The 26,155-nt window shown below is 38.7% G+C and overlaps 3 protein-coding genes across 5 annotated transcripts; 2 read left to right on the top strand and 1 right to left on the bottom strand.

Moving 5' to 3' along the window:
• The first annotated feature begins 1,906 nt into the window (after positions 1-1,906).
• LOC105223214 (serine/threonine-protein kinase pelle) lies at positions 1,907-4,420 on the top strand. 2 transcript variants are annotated; one of them, XM_011200862.4, is made up of 5 exons: positions 1,907-2,059; positions 2,301-2,572; positions 2,709-2,818; positions 2,916-3,557; positions 3,616-4,420. In XM_011200862.4, exons 2-5 carry the CDS (start codon positions 2,306-2,308, stop codon positions 4,127-4,129), a joined length of 1,533 nt encoding a protein of 510 aa, XP_011199164.1. In that variant the 5' UTR covers positions 1,907-2,059; positions 2,301-2,305; the 3' UTR covers positions 4,130-4,420. The 2 variants fall into 2 exon arrangements, with proteins under 2 accessions (XP_011199164.1, XP_049303731.1); XM_049447774.1 differs by having other exon boundaries at positions 1,914-2,572.
• A 1,456-nt stretch (positions 4,421-5,876) lies between these two features.
• Positions 5,877-13,312, top strand: LOC105223213 (tubulin polyglutamylase TTLL13). Of its 2 annotated transcripts, none has more exons than XM_011200861.4 (6): positions 5,877-6,605; positions 10,845-11,138; positions 11,203-11,368; positions 11,438-12,075; positions 12,135-12,684; positions 12,762-13,312. In XM_011200861.4, exons 1-6 carry the CDS (start codon positions 6,265-6,267, stop codon positions 12,867-12,869), a joined length of 2,097 nt encoding a protein of 698 aa, XP_011199163.1. In that variant the 5' UTR covers positions 5,877-6,264; the 3' UTR covers positions 12,870-13,312. The 2 variants fall into 2 exon arrangements, with proteins under 2 accessions (XP_011199163.1, XP_011199161.1); XM_011200859.4 differs by having other exon boundaries at positions 10,842-11,138; positions 12,762-13,310.
• A 5,092-nt stretch (positions 13,313-18,404) lies between these two features.
• LOC105223212 (protein pygopus) lies at positions 18,405-24,861 on the bottom strand. Its single transcript, XM_011200858.4, has 3 exons — positions 23,761-24,861; positions 20,561-23,541; positions 18,405-20,483 (listed from the first exon to the last, which is right to left on the bottom strand). Exons 2-3 carry the CDS (start codon positions 23,185-23,187, stop codon positions 20,363-20,365), a joined length of 2,748 nt encoding a protein of 915 aa, XP_011199160.2. The 5' UTR covers positions 23,188-23,541; positions 23,761-24,861; the 3' UTR covers positions 18,405-20,362.
• Between the last annotated feature and the right edge of the window lie 1,294 nt (positions 24,862-26,155).

Genomic DNA, 26,155 nt, shown 5'->3' with positions numbered 1-26,155 from the left:
AAAAAACAATTTTTTTAATTCTTTGATTTTAAAAACTTAAAACTGAAAATCAATTGTAATACTTTGTAAAAAAACTAAGAACTTAATAACACGTTTACTGTCACGTAATATTGATTTTCTCCACCAAGAAAGAAACGTAGAACAATTGCAAATGCTTCAGAGTAATATATTTACTACTGTGATCAAATTGAAAGGTGAATTTTTAATATATACTCCGCGTATTTTTCGAATCGGTAAATTTTTTTCTGTAAGTTAGTGGTACTGTTAGTTACATATATGCTAAATTTCACGTCAAAATATTCATGACTATTTGAGATACGTGTCGTTTTGTAAGGCTTAAAAGTGAATTCTTCGATTTTTACTATGTCTGAACCTCATATCGAATTCGTTATTCATGATCATTTCGCCACCTTTTCAACTAATATCGTGCCGCAAGCACCGCATTCGCCTGATTTACCTTCGTGTAACTTCTAGCTATTCAGCAAATCCACATGACCACTCCGAAGACACCCTTTCGACTCGATTGAGGATATAATACTATGTTCAGACCGACACTTAATCACACGATTTCGGCTGTTGAGTGGCTTATCCCACTAATCTTATAAATTTTTCAAAATTTCGCCATACAAAAATGACAGTTCCAAATCACTTCATTGAAATGATTTGAAACTGATCCACGCAAAATCTTTCTGTGCGACTCTGATTTTGCGCCATCTACTTGTCAGGATTGGAAATCTGTTATATTATCACAGCTGATTTAGACACTAAAAAGGGAAAAAAATTTAAACAAACACATTTTTTTAAAGCAATGAATCTAATTTCACCTAAAAATCGACGTAACAAATGAAAAAATGCATCCACTGTTTCTATTATATGGAAAATATTTGAAAAAAGACGGCTTTTATTTCAAAATACTATATGGCAATCTTTTCTTTTGATGAATATTAAGCGAAAAAAATGTAAACACATTTTTTTTAAAGCAATGAATCTAATTTCACCTGAAATCGACTTAACAAATGAAAAAATGCATCCATTATTTCTATTATATGGAAAATATTAAAAAAAGACGGCTTTTATTTTAAAATACTATATGACAATCTTTTCATTTGATAAATATCAAGCGATGTGAATTCTTGCATGACAATAACAGCTGTTTTTTAATCTTTCTAACGGCAGTGAGAACACTGTTGGGTTATGAAATTTTTAAATGTAATCTAATCTTTTAAATTTTCGGTCTGAACATGGTATAAAAGGTGAATCGAAGAAGGCTCTGATGACCATCATGACGGAGGATTTTTCCAAGTGCTATGCTGACTGGAAAATTCGTTGGCATAAGTGTATTGTAGCGGAAGGGAATTACTTTGAAGGAGATGAAATGGACAAAATTCACCTTTCAATTTGATCACAGTAGTATATAAGATATGTGATATACATACGTTCTCTGCTGTATCGTACATACCATTACATTGAAATTATCATTACGTTTCTCATTTAACACTGAAAATGTTCAATTATTTTATTTTCGAGACCTCTGATGCAAAAGTGTGGTGAAACACGCTCATCTCGGACGAGTACTCATGCAAAAAGTTGCCTTCTCTATGACAACTTATTTAAAATAAAACAAAAGTTTTAGAACGATTGATCTTTAACAGTTATGATGATAAAGTAATTCGTATTCAGTAGTGGCTCAGTTGCGACGAAATTTTTTTACTAATTCCAACTGTATTGCTACATAGGCGAATAGTGCTATCAATTCTAGAACTATTACGGTTTTTCAGAAAAGTGCTCTAAATATTGAAATAATTGTCTTTTATGACTTCTTACGGAACTGATTTTATAATCGAGTCTTGGCAACTCTGTAGGTAGTTTGTAAGTGCAGTTTCCAATTAGTACTAAAAGCTTTTCTTCACTTTCGTATTATTTGTTTTGTTTCTCACATTTATCTCTGATACCAGTTGCGCTCGTTTTGGGCTTTATTTACTATTCTTTTTTTTCTGCTAAGTTTTCCCAGAAGAGGCGCAATCAGAGCACAATTCCACTTCAATTGAATAATTATTGGGTAAAGTACGCATGTGCATAGGTTGAAATAAAAGGATTTTCTCGAATATTAATATTAAAGCTGTTTTTATTTATGGTGAACATACTTTAAATGGGAAAGTAATTGTCAACTTGTTATTAACGAACTGTGATTAAATTGCATTGTCATTAATATAAAGATACGCATCTGCTCATCTAAGGTGGATGAGTCAACCAAATTCAATCGAAACAATACAATTAAATAAGATTTCAATATAATTCAGTTGCAATGTCGGTGTCACGATCTCGTAGCATTTTATCACCCAACAATAGTGGTAACTTCGAAGCGAATAATGGTATAGCAAATGGAAATAGCGCTGGCAGCAGCATTGGTATTGGTGCTGGCGGTAGCAGCAGGAGCAGTGGCTATATCAAAGACCGGTACATTGAGGAGCTGCCATCACAGCAATTACGTTTACTATGTGAACATTTGGACGAAATGCAAGTTTGGATGCAATTGGCCGAAGTCATGCAATTAAGACCAGCCGATGTGAAGGTGAGCAAGTTAAACTAGCGGCAACTCCATTCACTGACGTCGACTTTAACGTTATCGTCAACTCTCCGGCAAACGCCAATCAAAAGCAGTTTGCGTTCGTTTTAACGACATTTTTCGTTTATTTTATTTATTTCAGTTTATAAACCAACAACAAGAGTTGGGCAAGTCACCATCTTGGCAGTTGATACGAAAGTGGGGTATTGAATGCAAGCATACAGTCACTGAACTTTTTATGCTTTTGTGGAAGTAAGTGAAAAAAATATAAAAGTAGAACCTGTTTATGTATTAAAACCATCAATTAATTAATCGTTTACATTTACTAATATATGCATGTTTATTACAGAAATGAACAACATCACGCCATGCGTATGCTAAAGGACTTTGTGGAGCGCAAATATCAGCTCCTTATACCAAGGAGTCAACCACGTTTAACTATGCTAATGGCTAATTCGGACATAAAACAGCTGAATGGTCCCATAAATTCTTCCTCATCCGGTGTAAGCAATTCCAATAACAACACCTCAATTTCCTCCTATGAACAAACCGCACCTACATCTACCCAACGCATTGAACAAGATGTGCGAGAATTCGCTCGCTACATGATCGAAATAAGTTACGAGGAATTGACGGAAGCCACTGAAAATTGGAGTGAACATTTAAAGCTTGGAAGAGGTGGGTTTGGAACTGTTTATAAAGGCACATGGAAGTGTACCGAAGTAGCGGTCAAACAGTTGCAATACAATGCAGTCAACGGCCGGGACAGCAGCAAAGTGCAACTACAACAGAGTCTCAACGAACTAAAGCATTTGAGTCGTTATCGTCATGACAATGTTTTACCACTATTTGGTTACTCTTTGAATGGAGAAAAACCTTGCTTGGTCTATCAGCTAATGAAAGGTGGAACATTGGAGCAGCGTTTATACTCGAAGAAAGAAAAACCATTGACTTGGAAGGAACGTGTCGAAATTTGTCTCGGTGCAGCGCGGTATGCCAACACCAACAATAAATATTATAATGGTATTAATACGTTAACTTATTTATAGTGGTATCAATTTTCTACACGTTTGTGATATTAAACCTCTCATACACGGTGACATAAAACCCGCGAATGTACTGCTTGATGTTTGTTTGACACCTCGTATAGGTGATTTTGGATTGGCCCGCGAGGGACCCGCTTCAGTAAGCCGCTCAGTTACTGTATCTCAAATTTACGGCACAAAACCATATTTGCCTCAGGAGTTTTTACGGGGCAAAAAGCTTAGCACAAAGGTGGACACGTATAGTTATGGCGTTATGTTGCTGGAAACATTCACGGGCTTGCGAGCAGTGGATCAAAATCGTAAACCACATTTGTTGCCAGAATATATAAAGGGTATTCGCAAAGATCAGTTTGACGATCTCATCGATGCACGACAACCGGTACAAAATGGTGAACGTGATATGTGTAAAAATTTGATTTTATTAGGTTCGCAGTGTGTGGCCTTTGAAGCAGACGATCGCCCGGAAATGAAATATGTTTACAACACCATAAACATCTGTAAGATATATCCCGAGTGAAAGGAAACAAGGAGAAAGACGAAAGGAAGAGAAGGAAATCAAGAAAATTATATTTGTTTTGTGCCTTAATTGATTAAATACAAGTTTTAAATGCTATACATTCGGTAGATATAAGATCTACCTAGTTATGTAAAAAAAGTATAACTATGAAGTTTCTCGCAGTTAAATGCATTCGCCATACATATATCAAAAATTTAATTGCATCTCAATTTAATTAAGTATATATTGAAAGTTTAAAAATTTTTGATAACGTATTTGTAATTTTGATAAATAAAAGTTCGAACAAGCTAATTGTTAATTTGATAAATATTTTAATTATTCTGATTGACTGAAAATTGCTGTACTTAAATCTACTAGTTACAGAAAATTGTACAACTAGTATCAAGCACAAAGAAAACCAGTCAGCTAATTGTTCTTACGAGATGTGAATCGTCAGATGTTGGCAAGAAATAGTTTCTTTGTAGTTCAAAATATACATAATATTAAAAAGGATAAAATATTTAAAGCCAGGGAAATACCTAAATGTGCAAAACGTCAACCAGAAGATCGCAATCTAAGCAATTATACATATATAATACATACTCATACACTGACCAACACAATCGATATAAGATTTGTTAAACGAAAATCATTACGTAGTATTATATATGGGAGTTGGGGTAGTATAGTCCTATTTTATCCATTTTTGCCAATACTATATACTATTGACATGCCACATACTAATAAAATGTTCTATAATATTCATTACGGTACCTCACATAGCATCACCAATCATATGGAGTAAAGTCACCTAGAGTCATATATTTGTTATATGAGGGATAAGACAAGTTTTCGTCCAATTTTATCCATTTTGGACACAAAGACACACTGTTACCAGTAAAACACGCACTCTCATTTGGCCGACATATTCGATATAAAGTCACCTGGAAGTTCGAAAATTGTCGTATTAGGTATATGTGAGCCGATCCCATTCAACCCATTTTTGGACACACAGACATACCATTTTCAGGAAAGCATTATCCATGAATTTGAATTATATACCTCATGCATTGACCGATATTTTCGGTAAAAAGTCAACTATAGGTACTGGGAACAAAATTTTCGGTACCGGCAGTTTTTTTTTGGATTTGGACAATCTGTGATCATAAGATCGCTAAAGGTATTAAAAAAGTTTTGTCCAGTTATATTTATTGCTTCTTGATTAGTACACTGGAAAGGAAAAAATCAGATGGGATTCAAAATTGTGTTATATGGGAAGTAGGCGTGGATACAGTTCGATTGCGCACTGTTTTATAGAAATGTGGTAAGAAATTCACGTACGAAATTTGATTGAAATCGGTCTTTGCATGCCCCATGAAACCAATTCACTTAACCCTTTCTCACTTTGATACCAACCTTACGAAGTAGCTCGTTTCTTTGGCTTACCGTAAAGTGACTTTCCCCCAAGTAAGGTCTATATAAGTACTCCTTACAACAGCATCAACATGTAACCTTTGGTTAATTTGTATCATTTTGCCCACTGTCGCTCCGACACTGCTTGCACACATTGTATAATTGTGTATATATTTATGTATGTACATATGTACACATAAAAATGCATCAGAGCACGGATCAGCTAATGTAAATGCATTATTTCTCACTCATTCTTTGATTGAGTTACGCACAACTTATATCGTAAATTGATTTTAATTTTTCCCGTGTAGATATATAGATATCATAGAGATTTTATCGAAAATATTCCTTCAAAAGACACATAAATTGATTCAGTTTGTTCAATACAAAAGCAGAGCGCAAAAAGATTTTCTTTTGTTCGTCAAAATTTTCGACAAAAAAACAAATTTAAAATTTGTAACCAAGAAATGCTTTAACATTTGCCGGAAATCTTTATTTATACCATTTTTAAACAATATTTTATATACAAATTCGATCAGCAAAGTTTTTGACTAGCTGGATAGTCAAAATTAAAAAAAAAATAAAATATATAGCGGAAGGGTCCACATAACAAATAACGGACAGAGCCGATTCAGCTCCATTCAGCCATCAGTCTATAATATTAACAGTGCTGCACTAAAATTAATTGCGATACTTACCTTTGATATATGTTTAAATATATACTTATATAAGCAGCCTGAAAAATGAATTTGAAAAATTCCAAATTCTTTAAGCGAATCCAAGAGTTGCGGCGTCTTTCCAAAGATAAAATACGCAAAGAAAAAAATCGCGGTGTGCATATTGATTTTGAATTGGAGAGTGCATTGAAGGAGCGAAATGGCGACTGTGTAAGCTCTGTGCAGCAAAAAGGCTGTAACGGCAATGAAAAACTGAAGGGTGAAAAATATGATCCGAGCGAACATTTGGAGAAAAACCAAGACGTGTCCGATGGCTTAATCCAGTTGAATAATGTGTGCTTCCGTTTAAAATGCGCGAGTATAACGAAATCTTCCCAAATGTCAAGGGATGACCAACCAAATATATCGTAAGTAGAAAAACTATATAAATACCAATTTTGGGTGACATTTGGTATAAAATAATATTAGTGGTTACTACTTTTTTCTTCGAATATGATCTGATAGATTTAATTTATTTTTAGAATTAATAGCGATTCTTCTCATGGAATTTTGAAAATCTATAAATGTATCTTGATATCGAAAATAGTATACTTAACGTTGTTTTTGGTATCTTAAAATTTTTATGCATAAAAGTTGTTCAATATTTATAAATACGGTGTTTGCCCGGTAAGTAATAGGACCGATTTTCTTCCGCCGTACCTCGGAGCATGCGCGCATCGACTGGATTCGGTAGAGGACGTTCCTGGCGAACGAACGAACGGTCAGTTGTCCCCGAGCACCTACAGAGTCAGGACAAACATTTTCGCGGGACGTGTTTCTGTTAGTGGTGCAAGCCGAAAATGCAGTGTTTGTTAGAGCAGAGGTACGCGATTAAATTCTGTGTGAAACTCGGTAAATCTGCGACAGAGATATGATCAAGCAGGCTTATCCAGATGTTGCTTTAGCAAGAATTGGTGTGTTTCGGTGGCACCAGGCCTTTTTGGAGGGAGGGGAAAAGGTCGTTGATGAAAACCGTGCGTCTATGTGACTCTGTGCGCAAAGTTTTGAACTCAGACCGTCAACTAAGTATTCGTTTAATTGCTCAGATATTAAATTTATCAAAATATATGGTTAATGACATGTGCAGCCGTTTGGAAGTTGCACCACGACAACGCCCGGCTCACACCGCCTCTCTTGTGAACAGCTACTTAAACGAGGCTGACATCCCAACTTTTCCGAGAGCCGCCCTACAGCCCAGATGTAGCCCCCCGGGACTTTTTTTTATTTCCTCACCTGAAAAAGCCGATGAAAGGTAAGCATTTTGAGACGACAGAGATGATCCAAGCAGTATGCACCTCGGCTCTCAAGGCTATTCCGCAGAATACCTTCCGTGACGCCTTCAATGCTTAGAAATTGCGCTAGCAGCGCTGCATTGACGCAGAAGGAAGCTATTTTAAAAGTTTTTAAAGAATTGTAACGATCAATAATTTTTTTAAATCGACTCAGTCCTATTACTTTCCGGACAAACCCTGTATTTTATGATAAACAAATAAGCCAAACATTAGAGGTAAATAGAAACTATTATATTTTCTGTATGGGAACTATGACTCAATGTCGTTGTATATCTCATCCAGCTCATCGTTCCATCGACTGCGGTATTCACCTTTGCCAATGCGCATAAGACCATAAATCTTCTGCAGAACCTTTCTCTCGAAAACTCGTAACGTCGACTCATCAAATTTTGCCAACGTCCATGCCTCTGCACCATATAGCAGGACAGGAATAATGAGTGACTTATAGAATTTGGTCTTTGTTCGTCAAGAGAAGACTTTACTTCTCAATTGCGTACTCAGTCCGAAGTAGCACCTGTTGGCAAGAGTTATTCTGCGTTGGATTTTGATTGTTGTTGGTGTTAATACATAGGCTGCTATATATATTTCTGGACTAGGCAACACTAAGTGTTGCCAGGTGCAATCTGACATTTTCATTGGAAAGTTTGACATTTTTAGCATAACATCACTCAGAACGTTTTGTCATTTAATCGTGAATTGTTTTATTTACAGGGAATTAAAAAGTTCATCTCGGCCAAAAAATGGAATTAACTCGTGAACATTTTCGTGCATCGATGACCTAAAATCTTTGTATGCCTATGAAGCACCATCCTATAGCACTGTGAAAAACTGTTACAACGAATTCAATCGTGGCTGACGCTCGCTCAAAGACGAATTCCGTGAAGGTCGTCCAAAAACAGCCGTTGTGCCAGAAAACATCGATGCCGTACGTGAACTGATAATGCAAGACCGTCATGTAACATATCTTCAGATAGAGGCATGCCTATGCATTTCTCCCACCAGCATATATTCGATATTGCATGAACACCTGGCCGTAAAAAAGGTTTGTTCTCGTTGGATCCCGCACAATTTGACAATCGCTCAAAAAAAGGCTCTTGTGGATTGGTGTAAAGAAATGCTGAAAAAAATACGATCGCGGTAGATCGCACAGGTGACGAATCATGGATCTATGCGTATGAGCCAGAAACAAAACAGCAATCGACCGTGTGGGTCTTCCAAAAAAATAAAAACATTTTCGTTGATAAATATTCCTATTTTCATTATTAGGCCAGAAATATATATAGCAGGCCTCGTAATACTAGTTCTAAGATAGACGAAATTATCTACAACTTAGAAGTTATAACTGTCAATAGAGGCGTGGGAGCGAAGTCGCGTGTGCAACGACGGCTTGTTCGATGACAAGAGTTATTTCGTCTTCTCCTCGTTCACTACCAGACCCAATTGCTTCGCTTCTTTGTCCTGAAGAAAGCAGAACTAACATCGCGGTTGTTATGACTAATAACATCGAAGTCATTGGCATAAGTCACCAGTTGCATACCCTTGTAGAAGATTGTACCTTTCCATTTAGTTTTGCTCTAGCAGTCCATTTTTTCTCTGGCAGTAGAATGAAGAAGGTAGGAAATCACCTTGTGTGACACCTTGATTGGTATCGAACGTCTCGGAGAGGACCTTCCCGACCCTTTGTGGATTGGGCAGAGCACACTTAAATTCCAATCGCCGGGCATGCTTTCAATGTGAATAACTCGGCCGTCAATCCATTAGCCCCGCCGTTTTGTTGTTTTTCAGATGGGTAATTGCTATTCGAACTTATTCATGGTCGGGCAATAGAACATCTTCTCGACGTCGAACCTTTTTTTATGTTTTTGGTCATGTTTTTTGACCTGCACAACGGTAGGTGCGTATCTTGGCTGCAGCAAGATAGTGATACGAGTTGATGTTAGGACCTCGGAGCGTACGCATATCTGAAACACTGGAGACGTGTCTTTCTAACGGGTACCTAGCCGTTTTATTGATCGATATACATATATAGTATAAAATCAAACAGAAGGGTGAATGTATTCCTGCCGCTGTGAGGTATTTAGAGATTGCGTTATTTTTGGAACCTATGTTTAGACAAATCATGTTAGAATATCTAAAAGTCTTATGACTATATACTATATGAAAGGAAAGTTAAAAAGCCTCTGTTAAATCTAAAAATAACTAAACTTTTTGGAAATGGAATATAATACACATATATTGGGTAGTCGAAAAATTCTTTTCATATTTCAAATCAAGCTTCAACTTATTTTTTTATATTCATAATAATAAATAAATAAATATGTACCATTCATTTTGGTCGGTCATTTTTTGCCATTATTCCGCTAGGCATTCTTCCCTTTTTTATACAAAAATTTCAAAATACTCGTATAGCGAATTTCTTCATTATTTTCACTCTTTTTTGCACATCTGTAAGTTTTTTTCAACCAATTTAATTTTATTTTGTTAAAGGAAGCTTGAAGTCTCTCCCTTCCAACACTATACAGCATGACACAATGTGATTGGTGGCACTGGAGATATACGACTGCAACGACATTTATTGACAAAATACGAAAAGATTTTTTCGACTACCAATATAATTTTTAAAACATATCACGCATTTCAGCAACCAACGCATGCGTAGAGTGTTTATGTCTTTTATAGGAATGTTTTTCAGCCTATCGGTTACGCCTGCTGGGATATCATCATAATAATCAAAAATTTGTTCCTTCATGTTGGTTTTCAGTTTACCTTACTCTTTAGTCTTCATTTAGTTCATGAAGAACAAAACGAACAAATACGTATATTTTACCCAAATCTTCAGTTAAAATTATGCGAATAGTGTTTTTACTTGCATTTAATCTCTCAGTCAACATTATCTTAGTAAAATTTACATCGAACAATTTCGTGGATTTAATTCGGTTCAAATCGAATAACCGGTTTGAAAAATATGACATTCCACCTTAAGTGGATCTACCAAACCCATTCTTACCTTCGATCGTCGAATCTTACACATAGTCGCTGATCTTTTAAAAATTTTGAATAATACCTTTATATGGAAGTAATTCCACCGTTAAATAAATAAAAAGTGGATGCGCACTCTTCTGTAACATAAGTCTTATTGCAACAAATATGCTACAAATTCATACCCCTTCTCAACGTTTCCGAAAAAAAACATAAATTGAGACGAATTTACAGATCTATCTTTATTTTATCTATGTATTTTGGTCCTTAAGCCAAAAACTTAACAGATCTGCCATTAGCCTACCGAACAACCCTTTTGTCATTTCATTTCAGCAGCATAAAAGGGAGCATATGTGTATCCAATTCGCGTTACAGCATGATTGGCCGAGTATCAAAGACATTGGGCTTTAAGGTCGTTAAAGAAGCTAAGCTTTGGAATATCTTGTGGACCGATACACTGCCCGGAGTAGAATTGTACAAGAGTATGAAGCGTTTTCAACAAATCAATCACTATCCAGGTATGATGGAGATCTGTCGCAAAGATTTGCTCTCGCGCAATCTGAACCGCATGCTAAAACTGTTTCCACGCGATTACAAGATATTTCCTAAAACATGGATATTCCCAGCAGAGTGAGTAGATAAAAATATGTATATGCGATATTATCAATAATTCCATTATATTTTTACGTTGCAGTTATGGTGACGCTTTAAATTATGCCAATAACAACTACAAGAACAAGGCACGTACATTTATTATCAAACCGGATTCGGGAGCCATGGGTCGAGGTATTTGGTTAACAAACGATTTGAAATCTATAAACCCCTCAGAGCGTATGATTTGCCAGACATATATTAATAAGGTATTGCATACGTCTTAGTGCTAATGTTAAACTTACAGTTTCCCGAAATGTATTGTTTTCCTTGCGTAGCCCCTATTGATTGATGGCTACAAATTCGACTTGCGCGTCTATACTCTAATAACCTCTGTGGATCCATTGAGGATCTTTGTTTACAACGAAGGCTTGGCACGCTTCGCGACTAGCAAATATGTCGAGCCAACAACTGAGAACAGTTGCGATCTCTTCATGCATCTGACCAACTATTCGGTGAATAAACGCAGCTCTCAATATGATTTGTGTGACAATGATGATTGCGGCAGCAAGCGAAAATTTTGTGCCATCAACAACTGGTTGCGACGTCGTAACTATGAAGTGGATGAATTTTGGCAGAAGATAGACGATATTATCATCAAAACAGTACTAAGTGCTTGGCCGATGTTGAAACATAACTATCACGCCTGTTTTCCTTCGCACGATAAAATTCAAGCGTGCTTCGAGATACTGGGATTCGACATATTAGTCGACTCGAAGATGAAACCGTACGTCCTTGAGGTAAACCATTCACCTAGTTATCACACGCATGAGCTGGTGGATCGACAAGTGAAGAAAGCACTAATAAGAGACACATTGTTAATGGTAAGCACGCCTCTAGCCGATAAAAAGCAGATACTACGTGAGGATCGAAAACGCATAAAGCAACGGTTGTTGAAAGTGAACAAAGCTGACACGTAAGTCTCATATAATTTGACAAAATTATCTCATAATTATTTATTTGTTTTCTTAACAGAACTTTGAATACTCAGCGACAGACAGCAGCAACGAATACTGAAAATAATAGTACAGCAAGAACTGGCGACGAGCCGCCACTGCTGGAAGAAGGAACGCATGATGCTGGACTTAGCGCGCTTTCTCAACAGATTGCTTGGGAAGAGAGTCATTTGGGAGACTTTCGTCGCGTTATGCCACCACATGATCCCGATCGGCTTAATTATTATTGTCAGTTCTTTGCTTTGCAGAATCAGGCGTCCATTTATGGTGAGACCGCGGCAAGCAAGAAGCGGGAGGAAGTTGCAAAGAAAATGCGTCTTGAAATAGAGGAAAAGCGCCAACGTCAATTGGAGGTACTCTCCGGTCAAAGGCGACGTATGAAGCTTGAAGAGCGTCGTCGTAAACGTGCCTCCATGCCACGTGCAATCGTTGAGCGTCATCGGCTATCACGCTTTCGTGCACAAGAGAATTGGACTCCTGGTTTTATATCAGAGGCGGAAGAGCGCTTGCGACGCACTTGGATGCAAATGCGAAGTGAAATGCTGCGCAACAACAAAATCGTACAGATGGTAGGTGCCGAAGCAGGGATCCACAAACGACTGAAGCTTCTTTATCGTTCGTAAATAAATTTTCTTTTACATCACAGATCTATAAGGACTTCTACAACGGTGGCAATCTAACCAATGCAGATATCATAACTTATCCAGAATTGTATCGGTGTTTGGAGCGTGGCGCGGATATCATGAGCGAATAAATTTGTTGTGAAGCGTTAAAGGAAATTTGTAACTGATCGAATGTCAAAAGTTATCGTTGCCTATTTTGCTCTAGTAATATTGCTGGTATTTCCCGGATTTATAAATACACAATATACATATCTGTGAGATTTACACTTATATGTGATATCTAAATGTGCAGAAGTGTTTTGTTAGACCATAGACCATAGTGTATTGTTTACTTTTGAGTGTTTTTTGTATTTCAATCTTGACGTTTGATTATGTAATATATTGTGGCCGTATTTAAGACCCAAACCTATAACGACTTCAAACATACGCAACTAGATTTTAAAAGACATTTCCTTTCCCATAGAAATTCATGTATATAAATATAGCAATTTCAGCCCATAAAACAATAAAACTTATAAAATGCAAAAACTCCATAAATTTTATGATCTATGCTAATTTACGTTTAAATCTGAATCCGCAAACCGGTACAAGAAATGCGGATATTCAAACATCTGGGTTTGGAAAATTAAGGAAGTAGATATGTATAAACCAAACTTTTCTGAAATACTTATAATTATTATAATTATACTCGTACATTGTATAAAAGCGTTCTGAAAAACGGCTGTTAAATTAAATATATATATATATATATATGTGTATATCGGTTCTACAAATATTGAATATTTAAAATGGAAACATATTTAATATGGTATTCATCCGGTTCTTAGATACATCATACTACATGGGCTGAAAGTCATTGTCAGACTATGAAAGCGCGCCAAAAACAAAGTTTCAAAGCAAAGTGATAACAGCTCTGCTACTGTTTCATGATGGACAAAAACGTCGTGGATGCAAAGCTGTGAATTGATTAGTGTTACGGCAAATCTGACCCAGCGTCAATAGCCAAGTACTATTTTGCTGAATTTCGTGGTAACCGTAACCGGTGACAAAATACAGTAGGGGCAGATTTCTACGCTACAACAACAACCACAATAATATATTATATATAATATCAAAATTAAATTTTTATATCAAAGACTTGGATTTTCTATTCACCTATAATGATCCGAGCTAAATAATTTGTTCGGAGGTTGCATAGTTTCTTTGCATAGTAAAAGGTGTCATATTTCGTGAAGATACTTCGACTAAAACTAAGGTTTTCCATACAGGGACTTAAGTTCGGTGATTTAGTTTGCTATATGTATGGTAGTCCGAAATCCTCCGTTCAGACAAAAGAGCAGCTTCTTGGGGGGGAGAAGAACGTGTGTGAAATTTCAGATCGATATCTCAAAAACTCCATATAGGCAAGTTAGGCAATTGCCTAGGGCGCCATAACTGTTGGTAGACATTTTAGATAATATTCTTTACTTATTTATCTGGGTATAATAATCATGTTGTTAAAGCAAAATAGACTTTGAAGAAAAAATTTGCCTTGGACGGAAATTTGTCTCGGGCCGGCCCTGGTAGCAAATTTAATATACTGTTACAAAAGTAGTATTAAGTTGTATTTGTATTACTATATGCATCCCTGATTATGAACAATAGCTGTAGGTATATGGAATAGCATTTGTCTTGTTGTAGACATCTGGCGCCACACTGTCTGCTCGTCTAGTTAAACAATTGCTGAGTCTGGCGCCGCGACTGTCTGCTTGCGTCTGGCGCCGTATAGCCGTATGTTCTGGTAATTTCCAGACGCGATATTCTAGAAGGACACGTCGGCATCAGCGAGAAGTGCGTGGCTATAGCCGTATGTTCTGGTAATTTCCAGACGCGATATTCTAGAAGGACACGTCGGCATCAGCGAGAAGTGCGTGACTATATAAGCCGTGGCAGCGCCAACGTAATCAATCAGTGCTAAGAGTAAACTGCTATAGTGTAGACGAGTTGTGAAATAAAGAGTTGCTGAATTAAATTAAACAGTGTTGATTTTATTTGTCAATCCAGAGATACGAACCTAACAAAGTAAACTAGCAAGAGTAAATTCGTAACAATACATACACTGTTCAGGTTATAAAATTGTTGCGAAAGAATTCAACATTCTTTGTTCGACAAAATCATGAATGGACTACAATTTGATATCACCAGCCTTTTCATGGTGTCAAGAAACATGTGTACAGAGTTTCTTCATATCTTAATTTTTACTCAAATTACTACTTGCACAAACGAACGGACGGAGGGGCAGTCACCCGGACTTCCACTCGTCTCATCATTCTGATCATTTAAATATATGTATGTACATAACCCTATATCGTTCTCGATTAGTTTTTGGTGATACAAACAGCCGTTACAAAATTATTATACACTGTAACAACATGTAGGAGGATGGAGTCATGTGTAGAAGTTCACGCAAGTGAGGAAAGTTCTCTGATTGCCATTCACTTGGGAGTGGCCAGAAACGATTCTTTTACATGTGACTCAAGCAGCTCACGACTTCCGGTCTTTGACCAAGTATCCTCTGGGTAGCCTAAGAACATCCGTTTGAAGGCGAGCTAAAGTGAGAAGGCGAAACATCCCTGCATAGGGTTGTGCGCTGGGTTTGGGACCCGTCACGTAAAACACCACCCCCAATGAAAAAGCGTAAACAGCCTCGGATGAGAGACCCCCCTTTTAATGACGACCATAGCATACGAAATAAGGACTACGAATTGAGGGCATGGCCCTGGAATGTCCGGTCCCTTAATTGGGAAGGTGCCACTGCCCAGCTGGTTGATGTCCTCGTGAAAACAAAGGCTGACATCACTGCCGACCAAGAAATGCGATGGACGGGACAAGGACAGAGACGAGTACGTCCTTGTGACATTTACTACAGTGGCCGTATAAAGGAGCGCAAGTTTGATGTGGGATTCGTGGTGGGAGAGAGACTCCGTCGCCGAGTACTATCATTCACTGCGGTGAATGAACGTCTAGCCACAATCCGCATCAAAGCGATGTTCTTCAACATATCGCTGATTTGCGCCCACGCCCCGACGGAAGAGAAGGACGATGTGACCAAAGATGCCTTATGTGAGATGCCGCCACCACGATGTAAAAATCGTGCTTGGCGACTTCAACGCCAGGGTGGGCAAAGAAGGTATCTTTGGCACTACGGTCGCTAAATTCAGCGTCCACGAGGAAGCATCCCCAAATGGGTTAAGGCTGATCGACTTCGCCGGGGCCCGAAATATGGTTATCTGTAGGACTAGATTCCAGCATAAAAAGATTCATCAAGCTACCTGGCTGTCTCCGGATTGAAAAACTACCAACCAGATCGATCATGTTGTGATGGACGGAAGACACGTCTCCAGTGTTTTAGATGTGCGTGCGCTCCGAGGTCCTAACATCGACTCGGACCACTATCTTGTTGCAGCTAAGATTCGTACCCGCCTCTATGCAGCAAAAAAACGCACGCCAACAAACACAAGGAAGGTTCGACGTCGAGAAGCTGCAATCACAACAGACAGCCGAACGATTCTCTACTCGGCTTGCATTCCTGCTCTCTGAGAGCGCTCGTCAACAACTCGGTATAAGGAAACTGTGGGACGGCATTTCAAACTCCTTACGTACAGCTACAACCGAAACCATTGGTTTTCGGAAAGTGCAAAAGAACAGCTGGTACGACGAGGAGTGCTGTGTCGCAGCGGAGAGAAAACAGGCTGCCAACCTCGCAACGTTACGATCGACCACAACACGTGCGGGATGGGATAGATACCGAGAGTTGAAGGGGGATGCGAGAAGAAGAAAGAGGCCGAAATGCGTGAGTACGAAGAGCTTGATAAGCTGGCCGACAGGGGTAATGCTCGAAAATTCAACCCCACAATCTGCGCCAACTACCGTGGGATTAGCCTCCTCAACATCGCATATAAGGTTCTATCGAGCGTATTGTGTGAAGATTAAAGCCCACCGTCAACAAACTGATTGGACCTTATCAGTGTGGCTTTAGACCTGGCAAATCAACAACCGACCAGATATTCACCATGCGCCAAATCTTGGAAAAGACCCGTGAAAGGAGAATCGACACACACCACCTCTTCGTCGATTTCAAAGCTGCTTTCGACAGCACGAAAAGGAGATGCCCTTATGCCGCGATGAACTAATACGGCTGTGTAAGCTGACGTTGAGCAACACGAAAAGCTCCGTCAGAATCGGGAAGGACCTCTCCGAGCCGTTCGATACCAAACGAGGTTTCAGACAAGGCGATTCCCTATCGTGCGACTTTTTCAACCTGCTTCTGGAGAAAATAGTTCGAGCTGCAGAACTCAACAGAGAAGGTACCATCTTCGATAAGAGTGTACAACTGCTGGCGTATGCCGATGATATTGATATCATCGGCCTCAACACCCGCGCCGTTAGTTCTGCTTTCTCCAGACTGGACAAGGAAGCAAAAGAAATGGGTCTGGCAGTGAACGAGGGCAAGACGAAATATCTCCTGTCATCAAACAAACAGTCGTCGCACTCGCGACTTGGCACTCACGTCACTGTTGACAGTCTTATCTTGAAGTTGTAGATAATTTCGTCTATCTTGGAACCAGCGTAAACAAATCCAACGCAGGATAACTCTTGCCAACAGGTGCTACTTCGGACTAAATAGGCAATTGAGAAGCAAAGTCCTCTCTCGACAAACAAAAACCAAACTCTATAAGTCACTCATAATTCCCGGCCTGCTATATGGTGCAGAGGCTTGGACGAAGTCAACAACGGATGAGTCGACGTTGCGAGTTTTCGAGAGAAAAGTTCTGCGAAAGATTTATGGTCCTTTGCGCGTTGTCCACGGCGAATATCGCATTCGATGGAACGATGAGCTGTACGAGATATACGACGACAATGACATAGTTCAGCGAATTAAAAGACAGCGGCTACGCTGGAAAGTATTCGACGCAGTACCCGCCGCGGGAAGCAGAGGAAGAGGAAGACCTCCACTCCGTTGGAAGGACCAAGTGGAGAAGGACCTGACTTCGCTTGGAATATCCAATTAGCGCCATGTTGCGAAAAAAAGAAACGGCTGGCGCGCGGTTGTTCACTCGGCTATAATCGCGTAAGCGATGTCTACGCCAATTAAGAAGAAGAAGAACAACATGTTGCAAGAATATAAAAATTTGAAAGACTTGTGAAGTGGAATGATGTTGAACCAAAAAATCGAGAAGAGCAAAGTCGGTCAAACTGAAAAGTACCATAATTGTAAGAATTGTTAGATTTGTCTGAAAAATATGTTTTTTGTTATATGGCGTTAAATTTAAATAGTGTATTACCATAAATACTTGATTTTGCTATTATATCTCACATACTGACCGGTTATATATGTACATATTAATGTCAAGTAGAAGTAGTTAAGATGCTCATATTTGGCAAATGGGAACTAGTGGAAAAGTAGGACTGATTTTGTATATATTTTAAACCAAGTCAAACAAAGCACAATAAAACATTTTTCAAATAGTTCAGGAGAAGTAATAACGACGTAGTAAAATAATCCTGAAAATTTGTTTAGCAGTTAAATAATCGCGATTTTATTTCTCAAGTTCAGCTTTCGCTGATCATCATTTAACCTTTTCAGTAATGCATGTTTTTATTTGAATAGAAAAGTCTTAAAGATTTTATATTTTTTTATTTTTATTGAATTTTATTTTTTTTTAATTTTATTTAATTATAAATAACTTATAGTTTAATACTTCTATATTAAGATTTTTGTGTAATATTTTTTCTTTTTTGTGTTTGCAATATTTTCATTATTATTTGCGATAACATTTAAAAAGATGTCCATTTAATTGTTGTTTTACTTTTAATTTGTATTTGCTACAACTGCTTATTACACATTATTATTGGCTTTCCCAGTTAATATAATTTAGTACTTATTTCATTATTATTCATTGTTTGCGTATATTATTGTTAGTTTACCTACTTTTGTTTTCGTTTATTTTTAATTTTCGTATAATTGTTCATTGCATAATATTTAATTCGTCTTATAATCAAATAATGATCAATTACTTAATTTTATACTTATGACTATGTTAAATTGTTTAATTAGTAAATTTTACATATCGGCAATTACAGCTTTCGTATAATTTTTATATTTTTCATCATTCAACGTTTACTTCTTTGTTCTTTTTTATTATTATCTTTGACAATATACACATGCAGAATTACCTTTCATAAAAAATGTTTTTAGTAAAAATGGAGCACTTACACACAACATAAAACTAAAGCGAACGAAAGTAAAAAAAATAATAATAATAAAATAACTTGTAAAATATAGTAAACAGATGGCGCAGGCAATAACATTGCATATATGTTAATAACTATACGTCGCAACAGACAGCAATAAGCAGAGGAGAGTTTCTTAAAGGTTTGAGGTTTGGGCGTAATGTATCCAAACAAAGTACACTTCGGTTCTGTTTTAACGCTGCAGTAAACTCAGATTTGAAAAAAAAATACACATAAGTTTCATAAACCCCTAAAAAATTAAATTTTTATATGCTTCTAAAATAAATATCATTTGAATGAAACAATTGATTAAGTTCCTAATTGAGCAATTTCACCTCATTTTGCAACTTTGTGTGTATTAAAAGGTTTACTATACATGAATTTAAAGCAATAATTTACTCAATGAGTAGAAAATTTCCAACACACAAAAACAGTATTACGAGTAGATACGAAGAGTTGAAATGTAAAATTTTCAATGTTTTCACAAGCTTCCGACCTTTCTTTTAAGATTTTTAAAACAGTAGAAGTTTAAATAAGAATATATGTCGAAATTAAATAGAAAACTTTAAATCATTAACAATTTGAAAATTGATTGAAGTATGGTATTTTTTCGGACCGAGTCGTTGTAGTACATTTATAAGTGAGACCACATTGAGCGTGTAAATAAAGCAATTCGTGTACGACAAATGCAAATTAGCGCAATTGCGCTTTTCGATGGTATAACTTTTTCCCCAAAAGGCCGCTGGGGATGGGATTTGTATGTGGAATTTTAGCGCTTATTTTAAGATTAAACTTAGTTTGCACCTATTTGCACTGTATTCCCTCTAAATAACGTTTGGTTCGATCGACTTTAATGCGCGTCTGCACGTGTGCTACTTTCATTAAACTGTATATGCTTATTTGATCCACTCATTCATAATTTCTATTTCTAAATTTCATTTTTATGTTTTACTTCCTATGTTATTTAATGGTAGTATCTTAATTCTATTTAGTTGTTTGCATTTCAATTTAATTTATACAAAGTAGTATGTGTTTATGTGATTGTAGGTGAGCGTGAATATATGTGTTTGTATGTTTGGGCCGTTCATTGTGCGTCAGGGTGCTGCCAACAGTTTTCACATTCGCTGTCATTTCCCGAACTTATTTTAACTATTATTCTACATTGGTGTTGTGTGTCTTGTGTCGTTGTTGCTCCTGCTTTCAATGTTAACCGGCACCAATAACAACCATTTATAGCTGGCGGTCTGCGTAAAGATGAGTGTGCTTTCACCACGCCAGCTAGATATACCCACTGTTTCTGCTGTCAATTAAGTTCTAAGCCAAAGCGCTAATGCGCTGTCCATGTGTTATTTCAACATTTAAATTTTACCATAGGTATTGGCTTGGAAGACAAACACTTGTCACAGCACCATTCCGCGTACACCTCATCTTTTAACATTTGAAAAGCCGCCTCCGTGAGACCCACACACGTCCTGCCAATAGATATTAGTTATTTTACTAAATATTATTCTTCCACTATTTAAATACAATAATTTGTTGTGTTACTCACCTATGAAAGAAGAAATTACATCCTGATTCACAAAATACTGCCTCATCGTTGTCGTTGACCTCTTTGTGGCACATACCACAAGGATAAATTGGTGGCGCATTCGGATTTTGAGGATTAAACACCATCGGTTGTCCGGGTGGATACATTTTGCCAGTGCCCATTGGCATGGGTTTTGGGCCGCCCATACCGCTACCAAGGTTGCCCATTGGTCCACCTGGACCACTCATGGGGCCCATGTGACCTCCCATAGGTCCACCCATTGGGCCCCCAGGGCCCATCGGACCACCAGGCCCGCTCATTGGACCCATTGGACCACCAGGGCCGAACATATTTGGATTGGGTCCGCCCATCGTATGCGGAGGTCCATGAGGATGTGCATGCGGATGATGTCCGTGGGGATGTGGTGGTCCATTCATACCACCAGGACCACTACCGCCACCTGGTCCTGGCACACCGCCCATATGACCTATGTGCGAACTGCCGCCATGAGCGCCCATCATATGATGAGGTGGATGGGGATGATTAGGTCCTCCAGGACCACCCATGTGTGGTGGCATCAAACCTCCAGGTCCGTGCATATGCGAGTTGGGTCCAGCGCCCATCATGTGAGGTGGCATTGGTCCTCCCGGATGGTGGTGTGCATGATTCATTAATTGTTGTTGGGTTGGTCCGAGATGTGGTTGTTGTGGGGGAAGCATTTGATTGGGTACACCACCCCCGCCTATACCACCGCACATTCCGGATGGCCCCTGGCTAGAGCTACTTCCTTGGCTCCCAGGTCCTTGACCTACCATTAAACCCATACTTCCTGGACCTCCGGAATTGTTCATTTGCATTTGACCAGCAGGTCCAACACCCGCGTTCCCGCCAAGCGCCATGGACTGTTGTTGTTGTTGCTGCTGCTGCTGCTGCATAGGAACATTTGCATTCAGCTGTTGCTGCATTGGACCGCTCATCTGTCCACTTCCGCTCGAACTCATCGGACCGTTGTTGGGATTGTTGCTGTTGTTATTGCTGCTATTGCCACTGCCAGGACCTATGTTGAGACCAGTTGTGTTGCCGCCTACACCACATCCCATTGGACTAGCACCGATATTTCCACTTCCTCCACTACCCAACGAAGGAGATTGTAACGGACTTGGTCCTGGGGCAGCGCCTGAACCTGCATTATTCATCATACTAGGACTTCGTCCAGGTCCTCCGCTGATATTCCCACTTAATGAATGAAGCGGAGACATTCCCGGATTTACACCTCCTGGCGCAGGAGAAGATGTTGGTACAGAAATGGACGATGCTGATGACGTTGCCGTCGTTGCCGACGAGGATGATGGTGGCATAGGTCCGTTACTCAGAGACGTCGCACCTCCCATACGCCCCGCAGGAGAGAGATGATGATTCTGATTGCTGTTGCTATTACTTGCATTATTATTGTTGCTATTATTGCTATTATTCTGCGTATGTGCAGGTCCTGTACCAGCAGGAGAATTTCCTCCCGGACCAATATTACTACATTGCCCACTCATGGTGCCCATCATATTTGTTCCTAGCTGTTGCGATGATAAAGGACCACCAGGCCCGGGTCCTTGCCCTCCTACTAAATGACTATGATTCGCTGGACCATTTCCTAGGGGACTATGCATTGTTGGTGGGCCCATCTGGCCATTGTTCATATGCGGCGGAGGTTGAGACTGAGACTGTTGTTGATGATGAGGTGGATGTGGACCAAGTGGGCTACCTAACGCGCTACTCATGGGTGATCCCATTGGCAATGAGTTCATTGGTGACCCTTGACCGGGCCCATGAGACATACCAGGCGGCCCTCCTATACTACCTACAGGCGGATTTCCCATTGGTGATCCCATTGCACGCGGTCCATTAGGCCCAGGTCCCGGTCCTGGTCCTGGTCCACCCATAGGTGACAGTCCTCCCATTCCCATGTGATGGGGAGATATGCTGGGTCCTCCCATACCTCCCATAGGACTCATGCCGCCCATTCCACCCATAGGACTACCCATTGGTCCACCTGCTCGTCCATGATTCATATGCGGTGGAAGGCCAACTCCAGGACCCATTGGATGACCAGGTCCGCCCATAGGACTACCCATTCCCATTGGACTCATTCCTCGCATGGGCGGACCCCCCATATGATGTGGGTGCGGAGGCCCACCGGGATGATGAGGGTGCATATGCGGATGCATGTGGGGTGGTGGACCATGTGGGCCGCCCATTCCCATATGAGGGCCACCCATACCGCCAGGACCAAAATGACCCGGCCCAACCATATGACTCATGCTCGACATACTACTGCTGGACATACTGGGAGGTGTGTCATCAAATGGGTTGGATGCGACGATAGTATCTCCAAAACCTCCCATTGGTGGAGGAGGTAATAAATCTGCAGGAGTGGGAGGAGCTTGTGATTGCATTGAATTAGCAGCTGCCGAAGCCGCTGCTGCCGCTGCAGCTGCTGCCGCTACCGAATTAGCATTAGATGTTTTCCGTCGCTTTTTCGGATTACTCGGAGCAGAAATGATATCCGTTGGAGGTGGCGGTTTAAAATCGGGAGGGCATAACCCACCCGCTGGACCCGTCAAACGATATGGAGCCATACCGAGATGATGGGTCATATTCGTAGTATTTTTCTTCCTAATGTTGACGGCTTTTTGACACACTTCAGCAATAAAAAAAACGTTCCGCGCCTTTATTATACGAGTATACGCGGTTTAATTAAGGGAGATATCTTTGAAATTTTGTTCAACTTCTCTCACTCTCTTAGTTATTTAATAGTAATTTTAATTATTAATTTGAATGGCACATTCGGATGTACAATCATCTGACGATTTTGTGTTCCTTATAAATGTCCTTTAGAAAAAAGGACATAGCATGCTGTCGTTAATACAAATTCCGCTGATTTTTTTCGTGGTCTGCGATATCAACTCGGATTTTGTGGGGAAATAGGCAAGATCTCCGGAATACCAAATCTGTAAGTTAATTATAAATTTTGATTAGAACAATATTAGAATTTTAAATATATTTTTAAAGATTAAATAATTATTTAATTGTTTGATTATTATTATAAGAAATATTTTCTTACAGAATCATAGCATTGTTCCACATACACTTTTTAAATGTATACCCAAAACCTTAGATTTGTATATAAACAAATAGAGAGGTTGAGATCTCATGTACAATTGTCTTACCGTTGTTATCATTTCTTAATAGATGGAGACATAGTAATCAAATTAAGATTACAATAGTAGTTGATCCACTTTTAGGTACGTCCACTGCAACACGGCTGGTGTCTTGTTGGGCAGCCTGCAGCCAAGGGCTGCCTATAGTTTAATAACAAACCTGTTAACTTTTTTACACTACACAGATTTAAGCACATTAAATTATTAAAACAACATAAAAGTTAATGCTGCACCAAAATATCACTCGTAATGTCTCAAAACAATAATTACTATGCTGCAACTGCTATGGCTACTTCTCCTTCTAAAGTCTTCTTCTTTTTCTTATTCACCTATCTTCCTTCCACACTTCTTTAACCTTTTTACTCTTGTACGCCTTCTACCTTTGGTTCTGTCTTTTTTTCTTCAACTGCTAAATGCTGCTTCTTGTTCGTTTCTTTTCTTTCACAACGCAGCCTCTTTGCATGGCTCACATTTTTCTGCCTGCCTGCTTGCATGCTGCTGCGACCATAGCGGCTACTGCGACTATTTTCTACTTTTCACTACTTTTTTCACAAGCGTTCTGCAAAATGCACCATGCACACGTTCATAAAATGCACTTTCTTTAAACACAAATATTTCACTTTACACTCAGTATTCAAAATCTCATAGTTTAAATATATGGATAGGTTGTACGGTGGCCAGGTGAATATAACAATTCACTCCAAGTTGAAGACTAAAATCTTGCGCCAAAATATTACAAGAGTATTTTCACTATTACTTTTTATCAGGACACAATTTAATCTAACCAGAGAACAAATTAATTAATTTAATTATTCACGTTTAATGTGATGGCCGTTGTCGTCGACGACCAAAAATCCTCGCTTTCCCAAATAAAAAAGTGCACATACGTAGGCACACTTATTAAATCGCCGCTATCTAGCTGGCACTTTCAATTTCTTTCGCGTTTCCTTACATTAGCCGTTTTGGCTAATAACGCGATTAGGTACCGCGTTTATACGTCACTTTTTACGCAAATTTATGTAAACTATGTTAAATTGGTTATATTTTTGACAATGAATTATTGCTTCCACTTTCAGTAACGCCATTCAATTCATAATTTGTTTTCTTCTTTTTCTTCGTTGAAAAAGCGAACCTCAACATGATTCGTTAAATTCAACACTTTCGTTAAAAGCAGTCAGTATGGTTACCACTGAATTCCTTTCATATAAATGTTGAACGAAATTATTAAAAAATTAGTTCAAGTTATATTTTTTTTGCAAGCGTGCATGTTGTTAGGCATAAAATAAACTAATTGTCATAATATTTATTTAGCTATTTTTTAGAGTTTTTATACAACATATAAACATTTTTCCAAGTTGGTAGGAAAAACTGGATTATGGCAACGTTGTATGGAATGCTCGTTCAAGAAAAACAGGGTGATGCTTATTATTCTAAACTAGTCTTAAAACTGTTTTTGTATAATCCTGTGTTAATATTAATTCAAATACAAATTCATTGCCACATTATTGTATCAGGATATTTTTGCGGAAGTTGAATTTAAACCAAAGTTAGGAATATGCATGTTTAAATTTACCGTTCAAAAGCTTATAATTTTCAGTTTAATGGAAGTCATTTAATAATATATGTACATATGTTCTTGTCGCCTATTCTATTTCCTTCAGGATAATTAAAACTGACAACTGAAGCGTTGTCTATAATAAAAGCGATAATAAATCGAATTTTCAAACCAGAAGTTGAAAATACAGGGTTTGTCCGAAAAGTAATAAACTGAATCGGTTTAAAAAATGTATTGAAACAATCATTACAAATCTTTAAAAACTCTCAAAATAGGCTCCTTCTGCTTCGATGTAGCGCAATTAGCAAGCATTGAAGGCGTTACGGAAGGCATTCTCCGGAATAGCTTTGAGAGCCGAGGTGCTTGCTGCTTGGATTCCCTCTGTCGTCTCAAAATGCTTGCCTTTAATCGGCCTTTTCAGGCAAGGAAACGGAAGCGTTGGGATGTAGGCCTTGGTTATGTAGCTGTTCTCCTGAGGACTTCCACGTAATACTTAGCGTTACGGTTTGTCCAGGAGGTCCAAATACATGATGGATCCACCACTTTGATGTCAAAAAAGACAATGAGCACCGTTTTCTCTTTGGATTTGCTCATTCATCAGCGACCTATTCCCGGTCCTCCAAAAAAGCCGGGTGCCACCGAAACACACCACTTCTTGCAAAAGCAACATCTGGGCAAGCCTGCTTGATCATTTGGAGCGTCTCTGTAGCAGATTTACCGAGTTTCACACAGAATTTAGTCCTGTTCCTTTGCTCTACCGAACGCTGCATTTTCGGCTTGTACCACTCACAGAAACACTTCGCTCACTTTCATTTCGAAAATGCCAAAAAAAGGATATAAAATGAGCAG

This window comes from Bactrocera dorsalis, chromosome 2, assembly GCF_023373825.1.
Source record: "Bactrocera dorsalis isolate Fly_Bdor chromosome 2, ASM2337382v1, whole genome shotgun sequence".
In the NCBI taxonomy this organism is placed as follows: Eukaryota; Metazoa; Arthropoda; class Insecta; order Diptera; family Tephritidae; genus Bactrocera; species Bactrocera dorsalis.
This window is presented reverse-complemented; position numbering and strand designations above follow the sequence as displayed.

Coding starts and splice junctions, on each gene's coding strand:
- LOC105223214 (XM_011200862.4), top strand. CDS start 2,306: ATGTCGGTGTCACGATCTCGTAGCATTTTATCACCCAACAATAGTGGT. Junction 2,573..2,708: donor TAAGACCAGCCGATGTGAAG/GTGAGCAAGTTA, acceptor TATTTATTTCAG/TTTATAAACCAACAACAAGA. Junction 2,819..2,915: donor CTTTTTATGCTTTTGTGGAA/GTAAGTGAAAAA, acceptor TGTTTATTACAG/AAATGAACAACATCACGCCA.
- LOC105223213 (XM_011200859.4), top strand. CDS start 6,265: ATGAATTTGAAAAATTCCAAATTCTTTAAGCGAATCCAAGAGTTGCGG. Junction 6,606..10,841: donor GATGACCAACCAAATATATC/GTAAGTAGAAAA, acceptor ATTTCATTTCAG/CAGCATAAAAGGGAGCATAT. Junction 11,139..11,202: donor ACATGGATATTCCCAGCAGA/GTGAGTAGATAA, acceptor TTTACGTTGCAG/TTATGGTGACGCTTTAAATT.
- LOC105223212 (XM_011200858.4), bottom strand. CDS start 23,187: ATGACCCATCATCTCGGTATGGCTCCATATCGTTTGACGGGTCCAGCG. Junction 20,484..20,560: donor TGTAATTTCTTCTTTCATAG/GTGAGTAACACA, acceptor ATCTATTGGCAG/GACGTGTGTGGGTCTCACGG.